Source organism: Triticum aestivum, chromosome 2B (assembly GCF_018294505.1).
Source record: "Triticum aestivum cultivar Chinese Spring chromosome 2B, IWGSC CS RefSeq v2.1, whole genome shotgun sequence".
In the NCBI taxonomy this organism is placed as follows: Eukaryota; Viridiplantae; Streptophyta; class Magnoliopsida; order Poales; family Poaceae; genus Triticum; species Triticum aestivum.
The window spans coordinates 685816806-685840337 of NC_057798.1; the positions used below are offsets into that span (position 1 = coordinate 685816806).

The window sequence follows — 23532 nt, forward strand, 5'->3', positions numbered from 1 at the left end:
GGTAAGTCTTCGAGGTAGACTTCCAAACCTTCACAGACTTCGTTCACCGGCAATCCACATTGACTCTTGGATGCTCAGAACGCGACACCTAACCGGCTGGAGGATTCACGATCCTCAAGTGCAACAAGTCTTCAGGTCACTCGGATAGAAAGACTTCAGTGATGCCTGACACTCTTTGGCCATGTACAACTCAGGTGGACATCAAACTAGGAAAAACATCAAATAAGGCCATGTACAACTCAGGTGCTTGCACAGGCACCTCAGAGAAAAGAACCTCTTTTTTTTGTACTCTCTCTCTCTCTCTCTGTGCGCGCGCTTGTGTGGTGTGAACTTTCTACAGAAAAAATATATCTGATTCTCTAACAAAAACCTGACTGAAAAAGAAAACACAAGAATAGCAGAAGAATGGTACTCTGTTTGTTGCAATTTTAGTGATCTTATGTAGCAGTTCAGGGTAGCACCAGTAATTTGTAGTGTAGGACCCTTATTATCCAGGGAATGAGTTGCACTGGTCTTCAACAATCACTCTTCGCACCCATGATCTGGATGGATTGCAGCAAGTAAGCAAATACTTAGATTGCCGACGCTCTGCATTGAAGAATAAATATACAGTGCTTGGGACCAAATGAGAAGCGCCACCATCCATTAACAAAAAATCTCAAGCTCCCTCCAGTAAACAAAAAATATATAATCCCTATGATAGTTCTGGGATTTCTTTAGCTTGATGAGGTCAACAACGAAGGAGACCAAGAGACGACGAGCAAAGCACGAGTCGTATTTGTGGCTTGAACCAGAACTCGCCGCGAACATTAATGGGTAGGGCTACCGTAGCGAGTAGGTGTTTCTGTGTTTGGTAATGAAGATGCAGGGAATGATGCTTTCTTGGGGGCACTTTTCCTTTCCCCAATGGTGTCTACTATGGGCATGCTTGGGTAATTGGGTTCCTTTTTTCATCAGGTAAGAATATTTTGGAGCCTTTGAGAACCCGAAAAAGAAATGACTGGTAGATCCTATAGTGGGCTACTAGTTAGGAAGTGAACATAAGGTATCAAGAGGTCCCTCACAGTCAGGTGCAATGCAATTGCCCCCTATTAGTCAAGTACCGCTCTTCCTATTTAGTTTAGGGGTTAAGGCGAGAAATGGCTTGATGAACCCTTCCGTTCACCACGCACCGGCCCCATTCACTTGCAACTCGTAGAGGCTATAAGTAAACAGTGCCCCACTAAATTCAAAGTGACGGTGGGGTTGAAAGACCAGAGTGTCAATACAAGCAGCTTGTAAATATCTCTCAAAACAAACATTACTAAAAAGAGCTCCCAAAATAAATAACTCTGTATAATATGGATATTTGATAGCATATACATAGGTTCAAAATCCGGACTGGACAAAACTAGACTCCAATATATATGCTGCTAGACGATTTAGCAAAATCTAACATGACTTCAAACTAGGACAGAACTTAAACTCCATTATATATGACTGTATATGGTTGCTTCAGCATCACTTCCAATGTTCAAGAATCGCTCCCAAACTTGGACATAAACCTCTTCTTTTCCCTTATCTGAAAGAGAAGGGTAAAAAATATCAGAACAAAAATAAACAATTAATCAAATAATTCAGCTAGTTATCATCTGCATGGAATTATTTTGCACGACAACTTCATACAATAGTTTGACAAATCTAAATATAGTAACTAAGAACAACTCTAAGCATACAATGGGACATATTGCTCAAGAGAAGGCAAGAACAAGACATACAGTGATATGATAACCTCTGCGTAAAGGGGTAAAAGCACTTCAATAACACGGGGAAATAAGGTTCTCTCACCTGATTGTTATGGCCACACTTCTTCTTGCGGCAGTTGGTCGCCCTAAGGGGTAGGCGTGCATAGCACCTGCAACGCAATGAAGAATAACTTAGATATGTCACAAATTACGAGCACAAAAGGCTATTTGAGAGAAGTCTATTAATCAACGAATGACTTCCATTCAAGTATTGGCGACAACTATGTCCAAAGCAAGGTATTTACAATCATCCTGAGTACTAGATTGACATTTTTTTTCTTCAAAAAGAGTACTAGATTGGCATGACACATAAATATGTTAAAACTAGATCATAAAGTAACCATGCACATGTTAATTAATGATCTACTCCCTCCGTTTCAAAATAGATGACTCAACTTTGTACTAACATTAGTATAAAGTTGAGTCATCTATTTTGGAACGGAGGGAGTACATATCAGCCATCTAATTAATTCCATTGTTCATAGAAATCAGCAACAAACCCAAGCAAACCAAATCTACACCTTAAACAACAAGGACAGATTTATCTACACAAGCATATCTCCGAAAAAGCAAAAGGCCACTGTTAGACTGTATTTACATGTGTATATTGTAACGTTGTATACCACCTCATTATATATATATGTGATAGGCCACCCCTAGAGGGTTGTGCCAGTTCCCCCCAAAGCCTATTGTCTTACATGGTATCATGCTAGGTTACGTCCGCTTCCGCCTAAAAACCCTAAACCACCGCGGCCGCCGCCGCCGCCGCCGTCGCGCCCGCCGTCGCCGTCGCTCGACTGCTATGACGTCCGCCGCTGCGTCCGGCTCCATCGCCACCGGTTTTCTGCCGGCCTCCCTCGCGGCACTTCTCTCGAGGCCGCTGGATGCCGCCTCTCGGGACACGGAGCGTCGGCTCCCTCTTCGCGCTCCCGCCGGCTGCTACTTCGCCCGGGCAGGCGCTTGTGGCCCACACCGCCGCCGCCCCGTCAACCGCGGCTATCGCGTCCTCGGCCACTGCACCGCTGGTGGCGGAGGACGTTGCGCTGGCAGGCTTCGCGGCGTCAACCGCGGCCATCGCGCCCTCTGTCATCGCGCCGGCTGCCCCTCTGACTGTCTCCACGGTGGTCTCACCTCAGCCAGTCTCCTCGATGGGATCGCAGCCGCCGCCGCCGTTTCACTTCGGCCATCTCATCACCATCAAGTTGTCGTCGGACAATTACATCTTCTGGCGCGCGCAGGTTCTTCCGCTTCTTGGGAGTCACTATCTGCTTGGCTATGTCGACGGCTCTCTCCCTTGCCCTCCTACGCTGGTTGACAGCGTGCACGGTCCGGTCTATAATCCGGCTCACCGTGTCTGGACAGGGCAGGATCAGGCGAACCTCTCCTCCATCCAGGGGTCGCTCTCTCCGGCCGTTGCTGGGCTTGTTGTCTTCGCCAAGACGTCCCACGAGGCATGGACTATTCTTGAGCGCTCGTTTGCGGCACAGTCGCAGGCTCGTGTATCTGGGCTCCATCGCCAACTTGGGGAGTGTCAGAAGCTTGACTCCACCGCCACTGAGTTCTATAACAAAGTCAAGAGTCTCGCCGACACGCTGGCCTCCATTGGACAGCCCCTCACCGACTCCGAGTTCAACTCGTTTATTGTCAATGGTCTTGATGAGGAGTATGACGCCCTAGTCGAGATCATCAATGAGAGGGGCAACTCCACGCCCATGCCAGCACACGAGGTCTTTTCACGCCTCCTGCTTGCTGAGCAACGAGTCGAGACGCGCCGATCCAGGGGCAACGGCGCCCTCTCGGCAAACGCCGCCACCAAGGGTGGTCGCTCCTCTGCTTCATCCAGGGCTCCTTCGGGGCAGTCACCACCACCCGCCTCGGCCCCTCCTCCTACTGCGACGCTACCAGGGGCTGGCGGTCCACGTGTGTGCCAGCTTTGTGGTCGTGATGGGCACTGGGCCTCGAAGTGTCACAAGCGCTTCCAGCGGGGTTTTCTTGGTCTCGGCAATGACGGGAAGGATACACACAACTTTGCTTGTCAGGTCGCCATGGCTGATCGTTCGCCGCCGCAGAAGCCACAGGGACACACTCAGTCCTACTCCATTGATCCCCACTGGTACATGGACTCTGGGGCGACAGAGCACCTGACTAGTGAGATGGGGAAGCTTCACACTCGTGAACCCTACCATGGCTCCGACAAGATCCACACCACCAATGGAGCAGTTATGCACATCTCTCATATTGGTCAAGCATCACTTCTCACTAGACATGCCAATAGGAGTCTTCAACTTTGCAATGTTCTTCGAGTTCCATCTGTGACACGTAATCTTCTTTCAGTTCCTAAACTCACTCATGATAATAATGTGCTTTGTGAATTTCATCCTTTTGATCTTTTTATTAAGGATCGGGGCACGAGGGACATTCTTCTTAGTGGGCAGCTCTGCCAAGGTCTCTATCATCTGGAGCATCCTGGCGTCGCTCGCGTCTTCAGTGGAGTTCGTGTATCTCCGTCACAGTGGCATGCTCGTCTTGGTCACCCGGCCACACCTATTGTCCGACATGTTTTGCGTCGTCATGAGCTTCCTAGTGTGTCTAGTAATAAAGATGTAGCAATGTGTGATGCTTGTCAGCAGGGGAAGAGTCATCAACTTCCTTTTTCGGAGTCCAGTCGTGAGGTGAAACATCCTTTAGAACTTGTGTTTTCAGATGTATGGGGTCCTGCTCAGACTTCTGTTAGTGGTCATAATTACTATATCAGTTTTGTTGATGCTTACAGCCGCTTTACCTGGCTTTATCTTATCAAACGTAAATCTGATGTGTTTGAAATTTTTGTTCAGTTCCAAAAACATGTTAACAGCAGACCAATGAGTGTCACGAGGTGACTCCAGTACTTGACGATCACGCGACCAGACATTTCCTATGCTGTTAACCGAGTCTGCCAGTATCTGCAGTCACCTCGTGACACTCATTGGTCTGCTGTTAAGCGGATTTTGTGCTATATTCGTTTCACGGTGGCTCATGGTTTGCATATTCGGCCGTCTGACTCTGGTTGCCTTTCAGCATATTCTGATGCAGACTGGGCTGGCAATCCAGATGACAGGCGATCCACGGGGGGTTATGCTGTCATCTTTGGCTCTAACCTGATTGCCTGGAGTGCTCGGAAACAGGCTACTGTCTCGCATAGCAGTACTGAGGCTGAGTATAAGGCTGTGGCCAATGCCACATCAGAAATCATCTGGGTACAGTCCTTGCTTCAGGAGTTAAGTATACCCCAATCACAGCCTCCTGTTCTTTGGTGTGATAACATCGGTGCTACATACCTTTCTGCAAATCCGGTATTCCATGCCCGAACGAAACACATTGAAGTTGACTATCACTTTGTGCGTGAACGTGTCTCTCAGAAGCAACTACAGATCAAGTTTATTTCTTCCAAGGATCAACTTGCTGACATCTTCACCAAGCCATTGCCTTTGCCACAGTTTGAGACTTGCAGGCGCAATCTTACCCTTCTAGATTCATTAGAAAGTGGCTAAGATTGAGGAAGGGTGTTAGACTGTATTTACATGTGCATATTGTAACGTTGTATACCACCTCATTATATATATATGTGATAAGCCACCCCTAGAGGATTGTGCCAGTTCCCTCGAAAGCCTATTGTCTTACAGCCACAATCCATGAGGTGCATACCTGCGGCAGACTAGTTTGTTCTCATTGTACTTTTGAGCAAGGATGCGGAGGTTGGGCTCGAGATTCTTGGGGTATTGACCTCGGCTGCCGCCACGGAGGCGCAGCACCAGGTGAAGCGTCGACTCCTTTTGGATGTTGTAGTCCGCCAAAGTGCGGCCATCCTCGAGCTGCTTCCCGGCGAAGATGAGGCGCTGCTGGTCCGGCGGGATACCTACAACAGCAAAACACAAACTCACACAATTAGATTTGTCTATGCAGATTATCTATCGATTTTTCAAACAAGAAGCATATCCTACGGCAGGTTAACACAGAGGAACCAACAAGCAGCCGATCCAAAGCTATCTAACCTCGGATAAGCAGAAAAGTTTTTATCTAGCTCAGAGAGAGAGACAACATGGAGGATGCTAGCTATGAAGAACAAGAACAAGAACAAGAAGAGCAACAACATGCAAAGCTAGGTTTGAAGCAAACGGATGCAACGCCGGCGAAGACGTACGATCGGCCGGCAGGGTAGTAGAGGGGAAGAGGTGGTGTAGTTAGTGATTCGTTCACATTCATATATGTACCTTCCTTGTCCTGGATCTTGGCCTTGACGTTGTCGATGGTGTCCGAGGACTCCACCTCCAGCGTAATGGTCTTCCCGGTCAGCGTCTTCACGAAGATCTGCATCTTGCCGTCTCGTCGCTCTCCTCTCGCCGGTTTGTGCTTTGCCTACTTGGTGTTGGTATCGACCGCTGCGTGATGGACGTTCTTATATAGGCAAGGGAGCCGAGGGAGGTGACGGGGCCGCTACGACGAGCCCCGGAACCCTAGCAAGGGAGGCGTGGCCGCCAAGAAGCTCGCGACCCGGTCGGTCAGGGCAGCGGTTCTGGGCTTTCGGTCAGTCGCATGCTGTCCATTAACTTTTTTTTAGGTGAGCGTTGTCCATATATAACTTTTTTTTGGAGTAAACGTTGTCCATATAAACCTTGCACGCTAAATGGCCCAGAGGGCCATATAGTGATTTTGGTCTTGCAGTTGATTTTGTTTTGTTGCCTTTGCCATTCTTCAAGGTTTTTCGGCTTGATTAATCCATGCGAGTATGTTAAGACCACTACGTAGAATGGCAGGGATGATGCGGCTGTCTGCAGTAGTACCGATAGTGGTGAGGCGGCGTTAATGGGTCTGGGTATGATGCGATGCCAGGGAGGGGTTGCAGTGACGGACCTAGGAATTTAACATTGTGGGTGTTCAAAAAATAATTGCACCTTAATGAAGAAGCCAATTGGTTAACGGCAACACAAACACAAAATATAAATTTCACAATAGCAACAATATCTCAAAGATAAGGAAATTACAAAATAAAGAAAATAAACTACAACACGTACTCTCTGTCATAGCTTGAGAGTGAGATATGACAACATCATCCTTGAACTGAAAAAAGAACACCCCCCCCCCCCCACCCCAATAAATGTAACCAAGCAATCATTCAAGAGCTAAACCTCTTATCTCTATGCATATCAGTAATGAAGTGTGTAAGTTAAGAGATATGCATCAAATCTTCCTCCATGAAATACATAGGCTAAAAATGTGCAAACTTAACCGAGTGTCATCTACAACTTACAATTCAAAGATGATTCAAAGAATGCTCTAAGCCCTACAATTCAAAGACAATTCATTTGTTAACTTTTTTGCTAATGAAATCAAGCAGATCCTCACTCCATAGTGTCATCTAGACCTATTTCTCTCTGAATCGAATAGCAGCTACACATTCGGTTGGGAATTTCACAATGAATCGAATTAACAAATCAACTACCGTAGTTTCAAAATTGGATGGGGGTTCACCTTAGGTTTAGAGGTTGAGGTTATTGCAACCAATTTTTTTGCACTGGTACGCTTCACTCCCTACATCGATGACTCAGTGGCTGCGACCGTGACATTTATTCCCACCCTTTGTGCTACAGCATCCCATTTACGTCCCCCCCACCGCCGGCGGTGGGCACGACACCACGGGGCTTGCCCGTATCCTCTGCCGAAACCATGGGGGGCTCCAGCTCCGATGGCTTCCTCGCCCGGTCGTGGCTCACCATTGACAGAGGGTCATGCCGCCACCTCGTCCGTGGGAAGAAGAAATAGGCTGGCGACAACATGAGCCTCTCTCATTTCATGCGTGTATGCAGGGCTGGATGGTTTCGTGGCTTGCTTTCAGGCTAGTGAGCTACTCCTGAACTGAGCCTATTGGGCCTATAGGTTGGTGTTTCTATCATATAATATGTATATACCTACATAATTTATTTTTTGCAAAAAGCAATTGGGTTTACGTATGTTCACCCATGCCCCATGCTGGATCCGTCCCTGAGGGGGAGGGATCATCAATGCTGGAGAAGGGGCATTTAGGGGGATGGCCAAGGCAACAAAGCCAGCGGCGGGTGATGGGGGACAATGATGGTCGGTGCCGAAGGGCTGGTTGACGGTGATAAGAGGAAGACGAATGCAACGGGGGAAGAGCGAGGAAGACAAAGGGGGTGTGGTGGAGGAACAATATGGAAACTGAACTTTCTTGAGGTAACTGACTAATATATGCCTTTTTTTATAGAACTAAGAAGACCACCACAAGAAAGTGTGACATATTACTTTTTGCGGGGAGTGTGACATATTATTTACGTGTTTAGTTTTGGTTTACCCCCATTTAACAATCAACGGTGTGAATTAGGACTTCTTTGGTAAGAAGGGAATGATAGTCGTATGACCACTATGAAAACTAGTAATGTATGGCATTGTGTGTTTGGGCCTAACTATGTACTTACATTCCATATACCCATTCAGTCATCTATTTTATGCACCTTTTATTTTTATTTCTTTTTGTGGGTGAAACTCGGGTTTTATTTCTGAGAAATAGTATTATAGTCTGCTAATACAAACTCCTTTACGTTGTCTAGGACATGGCGCAACAAAACAGACGGTGCTACCCCCACTTCGATCAATATTAGGTAGACTATGAGCAACTCTATTTTGACTACGCTCTGTCTTTAATGGAACAAAACCCTGAAGAGCCAAAAGCTTCTTGATTTCCAGCGTTAATTGACCATAAGCTTTTTATACACTTTTTATTAACTACTCCTTAGTGCATTATTTATTTATCCCTTCTTAACAAAGATGTTAAAAGCATGTTTAAGAATTAAGAAAAATTATATTTTTAAGTAAATATTCATCGTGCACTAGTGCAGAACCAGGCAATAGCACCGGTTCGTAAGGCCCTTTAGTGCCGGTTCCATAACCGGCACTAAAGTGTGGTCACTAAAGCCCCCCCTCTTTAGTACCGGTTCTGCACGAACCGGTGCTAAAGGGAAACCACGTGGCACGAGCCAGCTCCGGGGGCCTGGAGCCCTTTAGTACCGGTTGGTAACACCAACCGGTACTATAAGGTTTGGGGTTTTTTAGTTTTATGATTTCTTTTTCATTTAATTTTGTGTTTCCATTTTAATTCTTTTTCGTTTGCTGGTATTTTACGATACTACACATTGTAAACGTTATGCATATATATATATATATATATATATATATATATATATATATATATATATATATAAATAGAATTTCTAGTAGAACCAATCATCGAGTTCAACATGATTGTCATGATATTATAAGCGTTCATATATAACACCACAAAAGCAAATCACTTAAGTTCAGAACGAAGAACACGGACATGAAAGGCCAAGTACTAATTAAGAGCAGCATGAAGAACTAGCGAAATCACTCATGCTAGCTACTCTCTCTCTGGTAAAATAGCATAGAATATGTATAGCTCTCCTGATTGATCATACTAGAGCATGCCGATGAACCTGTCTCCTAATTGTGGGCTGCGCTTCTCATTGCTGCCCCCTAGTACTTCTCTGCGATCATTAACAATTTTCCTCCAATCTTTCACTATTAAGCATTCATCGCTTCTAGAAATCCTGAATGCATTCATGTGCAATGCAGGATATCTTGGCCTTAAGCTAACAATTGACATCTGACCTTTAGTCTCGATCCCCTGAGGCACAACTGTCATCGGGAGTCCCTGTTGAAGAACATCGTATACTACTTAATTAATATACTCAGCAATGAAAGTTTTAAAAAAATATGTATGCAAAATATGCACTGAGGACAAATAGTAAATATCTTACCATCATTCCTAAATAGATGTGACCGTAGTTCAATACCATCACTATTGGTCGCACGTTTTGAGTATTAACATTTCCAAGTGCAGGAAAAAAATTTGTCTTGACAGTATGAAGATCCTCAAGCCATGAAACATAATGACTTATCTCCTCGCAGTTTAGTTCAGCTCCGGGACAGTAGAAGGTCCTATCTACCAAGCGCCGGACATGTTTGGTTGAATGGAGATAAGCTGTCAATAGAAATTAGTTGTCAGTTACTTTTGAAATAAGCAATATCAAAGACAAAAATATATTTGAGAAGATCTCACATAATGGTAGAACTGGAGGCGTCTGCACATCGACCCATATGTCTCTATTACCTTCAATATCATCTTCCGGACGAATATCAAAGGTGATAACCATACCAGGCTCAAATGCATAAGCCTTGCATAGTGCTTGCCAAGTTTTGTATTCAAAATAGGTGTATGTGTGTGCATTGTATACTTTGACGTTGAAAGTATAACCATCATGCTCAGTTTTCAGGTAAGCTCTCTTTACCTCCATAGTTTCCATATATTTGAAACCTATCTTATCCAAGACAAAAATTCTTGCATGGCATGGGATGCGCTAGTAGAATAGTGAAAATTAAAAATTGTAAGTCAGGCAAATGAAGCATATATAAGTCATGCTTAATTACAAAAACAGACTTGTCATTGTGACTTACTGTATCGAATTCGAAAGTCTCATCCAGCTTGATGCTGAATCGCCTACCATCAACAAGGAAATTTCTGTCGCACTGGCCGCGCTCGTCTTCACAGTATGTGCACATACCAAAAAAATTTCCGTCGTCAGACGACATTTCCTATGTTCATATTAGGCGAAACATTAAACACTTACTAATTCTATTAATTCAACTACTTACTAATTCTATTAATTCAACTAAGCATTTACTAAAAATAAACTAGTTATATTAATTCAGTTAGTTCAACTAAGCATTTACTAAAAATAAACTAGTTATATTAATTCAATTAGTTCAACTAAGCATTTACTAAAAATAAACTAGTTCTATATATTAATTCAACTAGTTCAACTAAGCATTTACTAAAAATAAACTAGTTCTATATATTAATTCAACTAGTTCAACTAAGCATTTACTAAAAATAAATTAGTTCAAATATATATATCTAACTATAATATTTTAATTAGATAATCAAATCTCAGATACGACAATTTTCTTACTAAAAATAAACTAGTTATATTAATTATTCAACTAGTTCAAATCTCATATACCTAAATAAACTAGTTTGACAATTTTCTTACTAAAAATAAACTAGTTATATTAATTATTCAACTAGTTCAAATCTCACATACCTAGCTAATTAATATCTAATTAAATTTTCTAAAAAACAGAAAACAGAAAACAGAAAATAAGTAAAAAATGTGTGTGTGTGTGTATGTGTGTAGTGTGTGTATATGTGTGTATGTGTGTGTACGCCGCCCCGTACGCCGCCGCCCCGTACGTACGAGCGGGGGCGCCAGCGTACGGGGCAAGGGCGGCGGCGTACGGGGCGGGGGCGCCGGCGCGCGGGTGCGAGAGACGACGTACGGGACCGCGGCGATGACGACGGACGGCGGCGGCGTTCAGGGCGGCGGCGCGAGACGACGACGACGACGGGCGGCGGCGGGGACAGCGACGACGACGACGGACGACGGGCGACGGGCGGCGACGACGGGATCGAGCGGCGCGCGGCGATGTCGAGAGGTTGGAGACGAAAGTGGGGAGATGTAACTGAAATTTTCGTAAGTGCTATATATATAGGATGGGCCTTTAGTACCGGTTGGAGCCACCAACCGGTACTAAAGGCCAACTTTGGCCAGGCCAAGAGGCGGGAAGAGCAGCCTTTAGTACCGGTTGGTGGCTCCAACCGATACTAAAGGGTGATCTGTAGTACCGGTTGGAGCCACCAACCGGTACTAAAGGCCTCGCGCTGCCACCCCAAAGTTTAGTCCCACCTCACCGAGCGAAGGGCAGCCGCACTGGTTTATAAACCCAGTCGCGGCTACCTCTTTAAACTCCTCTATATAGCAGGCTTGTGGGCCTAAATTCTGCGCGCTGCCCTGTGAGTCTGTTGGGCCTTTAAGGCCTGTAATTGCACACCCGTGGCCTAGCAGGCCCACAGGGCAGCGCCCCAATTTTTTTATAGTTTTTTTCTTTTCTGCTTTATTTTCTTCTATTTATTTCTGCGTAGTTTTTTGTATAGTTTTTCTTTTCTGTTATATTTATTTTCTTCTATTTATTTCTGAGTAGTTTTTCATCTAGTTTGCCAAATTCAACATTTTCAGAGTTCATTTTGTAGTGATTTTCAATTTCACGGTCATTTTATATAGTTTTTTTCTTTTCAGCTATAGTTTTTTTCCTGCTATTTTTTCTTTTCTGCAAAACTTGATGGTCAAAGTCTGGAGTTATAACCAAAGTTTAAAAAAAAGAAATGCCGACGTGCAATTAGTTTTTGCCATAACAGAAGAAGTCCGGAGTTGTAATAAGTTATTAAAAATAAAAAAAAGGTGCAATGCTCGTTAATTTGCTTCAAGCCTTTCGGAATAGTGTAAACTGCACTACACATAGCTCCGTGCAGTCTACCATATTCCTGAAGGCTTGAAGCTAAGCAACGTGAGCATTGAGCCTCTTCTTCATCGTCTCTGCACTCAGGGCTTATAAACCGCTCCTAGTCTCTCTCTCTTCGCGAGGTGGGACTAAAAAACAGCTTACTAAGAAACTGTAGTACTGGTTCATCCATGAACCGGTACTAAAGGTGCTCGTGCGGCCCCAGCTAGCCTTACCTGACACAACCTCATTAGTACCAGTTCGTGGCACGAACCGGTGCTAAAGGTTCGCCACGAACTGATACTAAACAGCTCCTCCCGCCTAGCAGTTGGTGCATACTGAACGCAAAAAATATAAGAGCATTTAGATCATGATCTTATATTTCTCTACAGTCTAAATTGTCAATATGATCTTATAACATCAAAAATACTTTGATCATCAATGATCTTTGTGTGTACAATCTGAATTGTCAATATGAGTCATCAACGATTTATAAACCGATGAAGACTCATATTGCGGCCACAAATTCTACACATAGAGTTCAATGAAGACCAAGTGCTTATGATAGTTTGAGAAATAACATATTTAAGATGGTAAAAGGCTTGTTAGGGGAGCGAGGTGGGACTAAAAACAGCTTGCCATAACCTCATTAGTACCGGTTCGTGGTACGAACCGGCACTAAATGGTGATGGTGGGGCCATATCCCGACCGCAGGCTGACACGGCCTCTTTAGTACCGGTTCGTGGCATGAACCGGTACTAAAGGTTCGCCACGAACCGGTGCTATTGATCGCCGCCACGAACCGGCACTAATGTACACATTAGTGCCGGCTGAAATTCAAACCGGCACTATTGTGCTTCACATTTGACCCTTTTTTTACTAGTGGTGTATTTGAAAAAGGTCACCATGTATATGAACATATTAATCGTGTCTTGGAAAAATGTTCCTCATATATTAAAAATATCTTCGCCGTGTATTTAAAAAATGTTTTATCATATATATTAGAATTCTCACTGTGTATTTTCAGAAAATATCATGTGTATAAAAAGAGAACAAAATAAAAATGGGAAGAACAACACAAAAAGGAAAAGGAAAACTGAAAAATTGAAGAGAAGAACAAAATCCGAGCATAAACCAAAAGAACTAAACAAAAACCGAAGAACTTGACCTGAATCAGGAAAAAACAGAAAAATAATAAAAGGAAACCAAACCGTAGAACAGCCTAGAAAACTGGAAAAACGCCTCGGTGTTTGCCCACCTATTTTACGAGGCTGCGGATTTTCTACCTTGCCGTGGGCAAGGTAGAGAGCTACAGTAACCCTGCCTTTCCCCCTCTTTCGTCTGTTGGATCACGAACGAACCAATCAGATTTGATGGAACAGTACCCGTGCTACAGTAGCGTGAACAGTATTCAAACAATGCCCGTCAGACAGCACCGTGAACAGTGCCCGTCAAACAATACCATGAACAGTGCGCGTGCTACAACGTTTCGCCCCATCTGGACCGACCCCCTTGATCCAACGGGTGTGGGGCAAAGGCAGGGTACTGTAGCTCTCTACCTTGCCCATGGCAAGGTAGAGAATCCGCAGCGTTTTATGAGAGCTGTGAGTCAGATAACACGCAACACACCTAGTATGTTAGAGCATGGATCCCAAAAAAACCTATGTTAGAGTGTGAGGTACACCTATATTGTCGCGGGAAGCACGTTTATTATTTTTTGGAGTACAAATTATGTCTGGATTAAAATTTCATCGAAACCTATCAATCTGGAATCTATTTCAAATATCAATGAGAGGACACAACGGCGAAAATAGTTTGTATTTTGGGTATCTGATTGATAAGATATATCTGTTTTCACTTTAGATCTCACGAAAAAACATGCTACAAGGGCTTCCCATCTTCTTGTGGGGAAACAAATTCCACCAAAACTGTGGTGACAACAAAGTGGCGTTCGCTATCAGAGAGGTCTGGTCATAGCCTTTGCAAGTGGTGTCCCTTAACTATTGATTTCAGTTAAAATAATATATTTATATTTATTACTAATTTAGTTGTAAAAGATGTAAAAATATTTGTTTGTTACAAAAAAAATGCACATATCAAGAAATGAATATTCATCATTTTTAAAAAGTTGTATTCACATGTTTTGAAAAAGAATTCATGAAATTTAAGAAGTTTGTATTACGGAAATAAATTATTTAACTTTTTTAAGGGTGGAAATAAATTATTTAACTACACGAGAAATCTAATGACCGAACAATCGATCTTTTGCAAGAGATCCGGATCCAACTTAGCCCCGCACGTGGCCCAGCCCACCTACAGGAACCCTAGCATGAACAAGAGACACACAAACCAACTCAGCATATCGCTGGTTGTTTCTAAACAAATGGGAAATTGCTTTCAACCTTTTTCAACTGCATATAAAAAGTTTTTTTTTCTTATCTTCTTCTTGAATTCTCTAGTGTGTAGTTGCTTAACGACAAATTTAATCGGTGAATCACTGAACTTTCGCTACAAATACGAACGACTCGCCTACCATTCGATAGAGATCAGTCACTTCCCCGTTCGCCCTCGTTGCCCTCCAATTTTCTTTTCCCTCCGTGCACACCCACGTTCTAATCGCTGAACCGGATTTTCTGCACCCTGGCAAGAGTGACAGTCTGGTTCGCTTGGCAAGAGTCACAGCCCAGTTCACTTGGTGGCTTTATACGACACGACCTCGTTCCATCTGAAGTCCGCACTGACCATCTCGCATTTGTTTTGTTGTTGTTTTTGGCGATAGAAAGAGAGTTTTATTCCATGTGCATAGGGTTACAATCAAGAGGCACCAAATTCTCGATACAAGAAGGGCTTCTTCTTATCCATACAGCAGTAGTGAATTCCGTACGACTATACAAAGCCAACTGATGTGCTACCCTATTTTGCTCACGCTTGATTTTTGATGGAACAAACTCCCGAGTCTCCATATGATGCTTGATCTCCTTCACCAAGTGTCCATATGCTGACCAGGTTAAACTCTCCTCAGTCAATGCAGCCAACGCCGATGCAGAGTCTGACTGCACAACAATTGGCATGGAACAATGCTGCACGGCCAAAGCCATGCCTTGCATGATCGCATGCAGTTCCGCTTCCAACGCGTCGTTGCAATTGAATATACACCTGTATGCTGCAAATATTGCACTCCCATCATGATGCTGAAGAATCATACCCGCCGCAGCAGACCCGTCATCCTGCATGAAAGCACCGTCCACCGAGAGGGCGGCGAATTCGGCCGATGGCCACGGCCAAGCCAAAGGGGCGCCCGCCCTTGGAACCACTTGTGGAGCCTCCTGTACTGTCGGCATCTTCCCCTTAAGAATTTCTTCTGTTGAAAATCTGCCACATAGGTTGAGGGAATTCATGTAACTCTGGAGGTAGTCTGATGTCGCCGACAACGGGGGAACCTCTTTACCATGAGTGAGGTCTGAGTGCAAAGACCAAATTCGCCATATCAGCATGATCGTGCAATCTCTCATTTGATCATCGCAGTTTGCAAAAACATTTAACAACCAGTCATGTCCTGTGTCATGTAAGACATCATTGCTAGGAAGACGTCATACCAGCCTCATGTGTGTCCAAATTCTGCTCGCATGATCACATGATACAAGAGCATGGAAGCTCGTCTCCTTCTCTCTCCCACATAACGGACATCCATCTCTAATTGAGATGTGTCTATATTTCTTGCACTCATTTGTAGCAAGGGCACCCGAAACAGCCTTCCAAGCCATAATCTTCATTTTCAACGGAACTTGAGAACTCCAAATATGCTGCCAGATAGGCCTCCGTCCGGAGGAGTTGCCACTGGAAGAACTCAAATGTACCGAATACTGAACATCCGTTGCGAGATGGTAAGCACTACAATTGTAAACTGTCAACTTTTTTCAGGGAACCACACAATGAAATCCTGCTCATTCCTAGGAGATGTGCGAATCTTCAAAATCTCCCACACATCCAAGTCCCAAAAGTGTTCCCTGAGCCGCTGCACATTCCATGCACCATGCTCATCCAAGAAGTCAGCCACCGAATTGTATCGACAATTCCCCTTGGGAGTTACTGGCCGAAAATTATGTCCTCTAGGGATCCAAGCGTCTCTCCATGTTTTAGTTAGAGTACCATTACCTACTCGCCAAATAATGCCTTTCTTCACAAGATCAAGTCCGTGAATAATACATTTCCACACCGCCGAAGAACTAGCAGAGAATGCCGTGTCTAATAAATTCCCCCTTGGGTAGTATTTAGCCTTCAACAAACGAGCACACAAGTTGTCCGGGCAGTCCAGGAGACGCCAAGCCTACTTGGCCAACAAAGCTTGATTAAAGGCCCTCATATCACGAAAACACATACCTCCCATAGCCTTCGGAAGCATCATCTTCTCCCAGCTAAGCCATGCCATCTTCCTCTTCCCGTTCTCCACCCCCCACTAATACTGCCTCATCATATTTGTAAGATCATCACACACCAAAGCAGGAAGTCGGAACACACTCATAACGTATGTTGGGATTGCTTGTGCCACGACCTTGATGAGGATCTCCTTGTTCCCAACAGAGACATATTGTTCACTCCAATCAATTAGCCTTTTCCTTAGCCTGTCCTAAAGGGTCTCAAACTCGCCCTTGTGCACTCTACCTTCAGGTACCGGCAAACCGAGGTATTTTGGTTCAAACACTTGTTGCTGCACCTCCAAGATATTATTGATTTCCTCCACCACTGACACATTACAGTTTCCAGAAAAAAGGATGGAACACTTCTCGGGATTAATAAGTTGACCCGTCGCCGAGGAATAAGTGTTCAACAAACCTTTAACAATGTCCGCTTGCTGGCCAGAAGCTTCAAAAAAAACAAGGTATCATCCGCAAATAACTGGTGAGAAATCACCGGTGCACCACGGTAGATGGTCACTCCTATCAAGCTTCCTTCATACACTGTTTTTGACAGGAGAGCAGAAAGAGCATCAGCAACAAAGAGAAATAAGAAAGGAGACAATGGGCCACCTTGTCGAAGTCCTCTCGAAGATGTAAAAACCTCCAACAACTTCCCATTAATCTTGACAGAATATCGTATTGATCTCACGCATGACATAATCCAAGAAATCCATTGATTTGAGAACCCCTATTTGTTTAACGCCTTCTCCAAGAAGTCCCAATCAACACGATCATAGACCTTCGACAAATCCAGCTTGTACGCACATGGAGCATTACTGTTTCCCTTCAGATTTTGTATGTGATGAACTCAATCAAAGGCAATGATAGAATTATCCGAGATAAGCCGGCCCGGGATAAAAGCACTTTGGTTCTCCGATATCAACTCTGAGAGCAGCGGCCTAAGCCGGTTAACCATGCATTTTGACACAATTTTATAAATAACATTGCAAAGACTGATCGGCCTAAAGTCCTTGAGCTCTTTGGGGTGAGGAACTTTCGGTATAAGGACGATTGCCGTGTCATTAACACCTTCAGGCAAAATACCAGAGACAAAAAATTCTAACACCGCTGCAATAATTTGAGATTTTAACACTAACCAGTTACACTGGAAAAACCTTGCTGGAAATCCATCCGTTCCAGGTGCTTTCAACGGTCCTATTTGAAAAAGAGCATCCGACACCTCCTCCTCAGAAAAAGGGGCGCACAACCTGTCGTTCATAGCTACAGACACCTTCGGCAGAACTCCTTCCAGCACACTGTCCGGGGATAAGGTTGGATCCTTGGTGTAAACTTCCTTGAAGTATGATGTCGCCATTCGTTCCATGTCAGAAGGGGATGAGCACCAAGTACCATCCCGTCGTCGTAGCTTCTGAATAAAGTTCCTTCGTGAGCGCCAAACAGCCCTCCGATGCAAGTACGCAGTGTTGCGTTCACCCTCCTTCAGCCACGTAATCTGTGACGGTTGAAGCCACATCATCTCTTTACGATACAAAAGTTCATCCAGTTGAAACATTTTCTGGCGGATCTCAGCACGGTCGGCATCCCTAAGCTGTAGATCAGCCAACTCCTCTCGTAATTTCTCAATTTCTTGTGTCACCTGGCCAAAGTGCTCCTTACTCCATGCCCGGAGCTCCTTCAACATTTCATGCAGAGCCACTCGGACCGCCGCGAGGTCGCCGGCAGGATTGCTCCTCGCCCAGTTCCTTGCCACAACTTCGGATAGCGCGGGATGTCGTTCCCACATAATCTCATACCGGAGCAACGCCCGACCCCTATTTGGTTCCACCAATGTGAGCTGCAGCAATAGCGGACTATGCTTTGTTGTTGCATGGTTGAAAGAAAATCGAGATAATATATCACATGTCTCATACTAGTATAGAAAGCTTTTCATCTGCTCTAATGATAGAATCGGATGAGCCAACATTGTGCTGGTGTTCTACACTTTCATTCTAGTTCAATGACAAGAACAACCTACTATTTTGACCATTGACCATTCATCTATACTTTTTAGTAGGCTTATTATGTAAACGTCATGTTATTTGACATGATAGCTTACATGGCAAACATCGTGATATTTTTTGTTTCTAGAGAGAAAAGTTGTTGAAATATATCCATAGTAACTTTCATGTAAATAGCATGATAATTTTACGCATTGTATCCCTGATAATTTAGGTACAAACATCATGGTATTTTTGAACCAGAGTTTTTTTTTGACACAATACAGACGCAGACGCTCATACATATGTGCATACACTCACCCCTATGAATGACACATGCACACCCTACCCCTATGAGCACCTTCGAGAGACTGAGCCAACATATCATCTTGAGATTTACGAAATCACCGTAGGCGCCTCGTCGTCGATGGGAACGTCTCCTCCCACTGAAAGAGCATCGCCGGAAATCCTGAAATAAATCCAGGATTAATGCGAGCACCAGGACTTGAACCCTGGTGGGCTGAGGATACAACTGTCCCTCTAACCATCCAACAACAGCTTGGTTCGCAGAGAAAAACATTATTGAAACATATCCCGATAACTTTCGCGTAAATAGTATGGTAATGTACATACAACAGAGCTGATGACTCTTGTACAAATGTCGCGGTAACTTTTGACATGGGGGAAAAGTTTTAAAAGACATAGCCCTTGGTAACTTCTATGTAAATAGCATGGTAATATACGCATAACAGAGTTGATAACTCACGTACAAATGTCACGGTAGCTTTAGACCCGAGGAAAAATTGTTGAAAAACTGGTAACTTCTGTGCAAGTAAAATGGCAGTATATGCATAATAAAGTTGATAACCCACATACAAACTCCATGGCAACTTTTTGCCCGGTGAAAAATAATTGTTGAATACAAACTGTAACTTTTGTATAAAGAGCATGGTAATGTACGCACTGCAGACTAGATAGCTTATGCATAAACATCGTGATAACTTTGACCCGTGGAAAAATGTTGTTAACAATGTACCTTCAGTAACTTATGTGCAAAATGGCATGGTAATATACACACCGCTGACCTGATAATTTAGGTACAAACACCACAATAACTTTTACATGAGGAAAAAGTTGTTGAAGACGCACCCATGATATGAGAGGGCACCCCCTGCACGCATGGGCATATGCACCCACTTTTTTTTAAAAATAGCATTTTAAGCACGTTTTAAAATGTCAAAAAATTCAAAAGAACATATCATGCATACATGTTCACAAACGTGTGCGTGCGGCACAAAATTTTGTGGAAAAAAATCTTTTTGTTTTGTCTCCGCAAAAAGACAAATTTTAGTGCTTTTAAATAGTGTTTCACGACATAATTTTTTGTCTTTTTGCACGGGCCATAAAAAAGTTATTTTTCCGTGAACTTCATGTACGCAATAAGACGTACCCGTGCAACCTTTTTCAGATTTTTTTTAGCATTTAGAAATGTGTTTTTCTAAACGGGTTCATATGTACCTGGGTTCATCCATACACTTCCCCTGTGATATCTTCTATATAAATAGTATGATAATATATAAACCACAAACATGATAATTTAGGTACAAATCTTGTCTAACTTTGACCGCGTGGAAATTTTTTTTGTTGAAAACATACCCCGAATAATTCTACGTAAATAGCACGATAATATGCAAATCATAGGAATCGACCAGGGTGCTGTGGTCACGGCAGGACGAGGAGGCAAGGCTGCGGAGGAACCACGAAGTACTCCGGCGACGCAGGGCTGGCCGATGGTCGCCGTTTGAGATGGCCGGTGGTGTGTGGCACGAGGAGGAGCAGGGCGCATGCGCTGTATGTGCGGGCTTCGTGTCTATGTGGCGGCGATTGAACAGTGCGAGGGAGAGACGAGCCCAAAGAGAACACTAAGATTATAGGTTTCGGGGCACCCCTATTTCTCGAATCTTCTCGCATTCAATGAGAGGAGAGCGACCCCTCGCTGAATGGAACGCCAGCTGGGCCGGCACACGCACGCGGAAACACCTGCCTGATTTTGGTTTCATTTTTGTTCATGTTTTTTGTTTTCATTTTTTGCTTTATTTTTTATTTTTGTTTATACTTTAAGATATTCCAAATATATATTACAAAAGCACTATTCAAAAAATATTTGAAAAGTGTTGAACATGTATCTGGAAACATTTTGAACAAGTATTTGGAAAAATGTTTACCATGTACATAAAAATGTTGAATAGGTATATGAAAAAAGTTGAAATAGGTATTTGAAAAAAATATTGAAAACGTATTTCAAAAAAAAGTTGAACAAGTATTTGAAAACAATGTTGAACAAATATTTGAAAAAAATGTTGATCATGTATATAAAAAATGTTGAACAAGTATTGAAAAAATGTTGAACAAGTATTTGAAAAATGTTGAACAAGTATATAAGAAAATGTAGGATGAAAAAAAAGAAAAACCAGAAAAGAATAGGTATATGAAAAATGTTGAAATAGGTACTAAAAATATTGAACAACTATATGAAAAATGTTGAAATAGGTATTAAAAAAAGAAAAAACTAGAATAGGTATATGAAAAATGTTGAAATAGGTATTAAAGAATGTTGAACAAGTATATGAAAAATGTTGAAAAAGTATTTGAAAATGTTGAATCTTTACCTAATAATAAAGCAAATTGGCTTTCTGGTCGTCCAAATTACCCACCAATGCCACCCGTAAATGTGAAAACGATTCAATTTTTCGGACAAAATTCGCCGCCCCCTTGGTTATTTTATAGGGCCGCGACGAGTAGAAGTCACAGAACAACGGGCAGCAGAGTGGTTGGGCGATCACTCCGCTAGCGACGAGATCGTGGTTTGATCGCCAGCTTCCACATCTTTTTTATCTTTCTATTCTCACGCATGTCCTACCCATGTGCGGGCTTCACTCCCCTTTTTTTTCATTTTACTTTTTTGTCTTTTCTTTTCTCATTCTGTTTTCTTTCTTCTTTATTCTTTAAATTAATTCGGGATTTTTATATTCTAAAGTTGCGACTTTTCAAAAAACAATGTTTGAGAAATCATAAAAAAATGTGAATACAAAAAATGTTTAGAAAATCATAAAAATTTTACAGATTCAAAAAATGTTGGTGGTTTTGCAAAAATGTTCGCAAAATTATAGAAAAAAAATCACAATTTGGAAAAAATGGTTGGGAAATAAAGTCATGTTCATGATTTTGAAAAAATGACCGTGTATTGAAAACACATTCGGGAATCTGAAAAAAATGTCCATGACATTTTAGAAAATGTTCACAAAAATAAAAATAAATATTTGTTTTAAAAATTGGTTCCCCACTTTTTTAAAAAGTTCATCGACTCAATTTTTTTGTTGAGTCAAAAACTGTTATTGAATTCGAAACCGGTTCATGCATTTAATTTTTTTGTAAACAAAACTAGTGTTCATGATTTTTTTTAGAAAATAAAAAATTTAAAAAGAAAATGTTTGTCGATTCAGAAAACTGTTCACTGATTCAAAGGTATTTTATGTCTAGGATTTAATTAGTTTTTCAAAAGTCACAATTTGGAAAAAATGGTTGCGAAATAAAGTCAAGTTCATGATTTTGAAAAAAATGACCGTGTATTGAAAACATATTCAGGAATCTGAAAAAAAATGTCCATGACATTTCAGAAAATGTTCACAAAAATAAAAATGAATATTTGTTTTTTAAAATTTGTTCCCCAATTTTTTAGAAAATTCCATCGACTCAAAAAATGTTTGTTGAGTCAAAAAATGTTAATGAATTCGAAACTGGTTCACGCATTTAATTTTTTGTAAACAAAACTAATAATCATGATTTTTTTTGAGAAAATAAAAAATTTCAAAAGAAAATGTTTGTCGATTCGAAAAACTGTTCACTGATTCAAAAGTATTTTATGTTTAGGATTTAATTAGTTTTTCAAAAGTCTTTATATGTCTTCGCGTTGGGAGTAGTTCGTGGTCAACGAGATTTGCTTTTAAAGTTTTAAACATTCCTTTGCGCAACATAATGACAAGTGTGGCATGCACTGGCAAACTCATAGCCTTGGGATTTACCACGTCGAATGCATTGTAATCACGTGGACATCGCGACGCTCATATATCAGGATACTGACTCATACTTATTTGGTTAGCCATAAATTTTTTGGAAAATATTTGTAATCGGCGTGCCGGCACAAACGCTCGACCGGTCTCCATCTCCACGTCACGCGGTACGTCCTTCCACGCGTCAAAACAGGCCCACACACCGCTGTTGTTCCTTTCCTTATCCCCTTACGAGCCTTCCTGTCCATTCATTTCCCACCTCCCCTCCTTTTCCCCATGGATCTCAAATCAGCTCTCACCCGTCATTGCTCAAGGGCAGGGGGAGGACATGGCCTCCACCTTCTCCATGCTCATGGCTTCGACGGGGTGCGGTGCTGCTAACCACTGCGTGGTGGTGGCCTTGGGGCGGCGTGGCGGAGCAAGTGCTGGAGACGGGGGCGTCCACTAGAGCTGGAGACGGTGTCCACTGGTGGTGCTGGAGATGGCGTCCAGCGATGCCGCAACCGGCCGAGCATGGCGCTGCCCACCATGGGCACTGTGATCACGCGGGACAAGGGGGTGCTGCAACCGTGGACTGCAGATGTTGGATCCACGGTGCTCAGATGATGGAAGCATCAGAGAGATAGATGCTGGAAGATGCAACTTCCAGCAGTGACCACGCCGACGGGTGCTGCAACCATGGTGGCGAAATGCTGGAAAACGTGGCGGAGGATGCTGGAACCGGCTGAGCCCGGTGCTGCGACGAGGCGGTGATTTTTGGTGTGGTGAAGTTTTTGCTGGAACCAGGCATCAACGATGCTACAACAGCCACAAAAATTGCTGGAACCGGCGTTCATCGGTGCTGGAACAGGATGCGCCTTCTCAGCGCAGACGATTT

General features: G+C 43.1%; 1 protein-coding gene across 1 annotated transcript; it reads right to left on the reverse strand.

Moving 5' to 3' along the window:
• Positions 1-1513: 1513 nt before the first annotated feature.
• Positions 1514-6165, reverse strand: LOC123039392 (ubiquitin-like). Its single transcript, XM_044462586.1, has 4 exons — positions 6035-6165; positions 5469-5679; positions 1828-1894; positions 1514-1561 (listed from the first exon to the last, which is right to left on the reverse strand). The coding sequence occupies exons 1-4, from the start codon at positions 6135-6137 to the stop codon at positions 1514-1516; spliced, it is 429 nt and encodes a 142-aa protein (XP_044318521.1). The 5' UTR covers positions 6138-6165.
• Positions 6166-23532: the final 17367 nt, after the last annotated feature.

What these genes read in the sequence shown, in the direction of transcription:
- LOC123039392 (XM_044462586.1), bottom strand. Translation starts at nt 6,137, where the DNA reads ATGCAGATCTTCGTGAAGACGCTGACCGGGAAGACCATTACGCTGGAG. An exon ending in AACAAACTAGTCTGCCGCAG is followed by an intron (nt 1,895 to 5,468) that starts GTATGCACCTCA and finishes ATTGCGTTGCAG; the next exon opens with GTGCTATGCACGCCTACCCC. An exon ending in AGTGTGGCCATAACAATCAG is followed by an intron (nt 1,562 to 1,827) that starts GTGAGAGAACCT and finishes CTTCTCTTTCAG; the next exon opens with ATAAGGGAAAAGAAGAGGTT.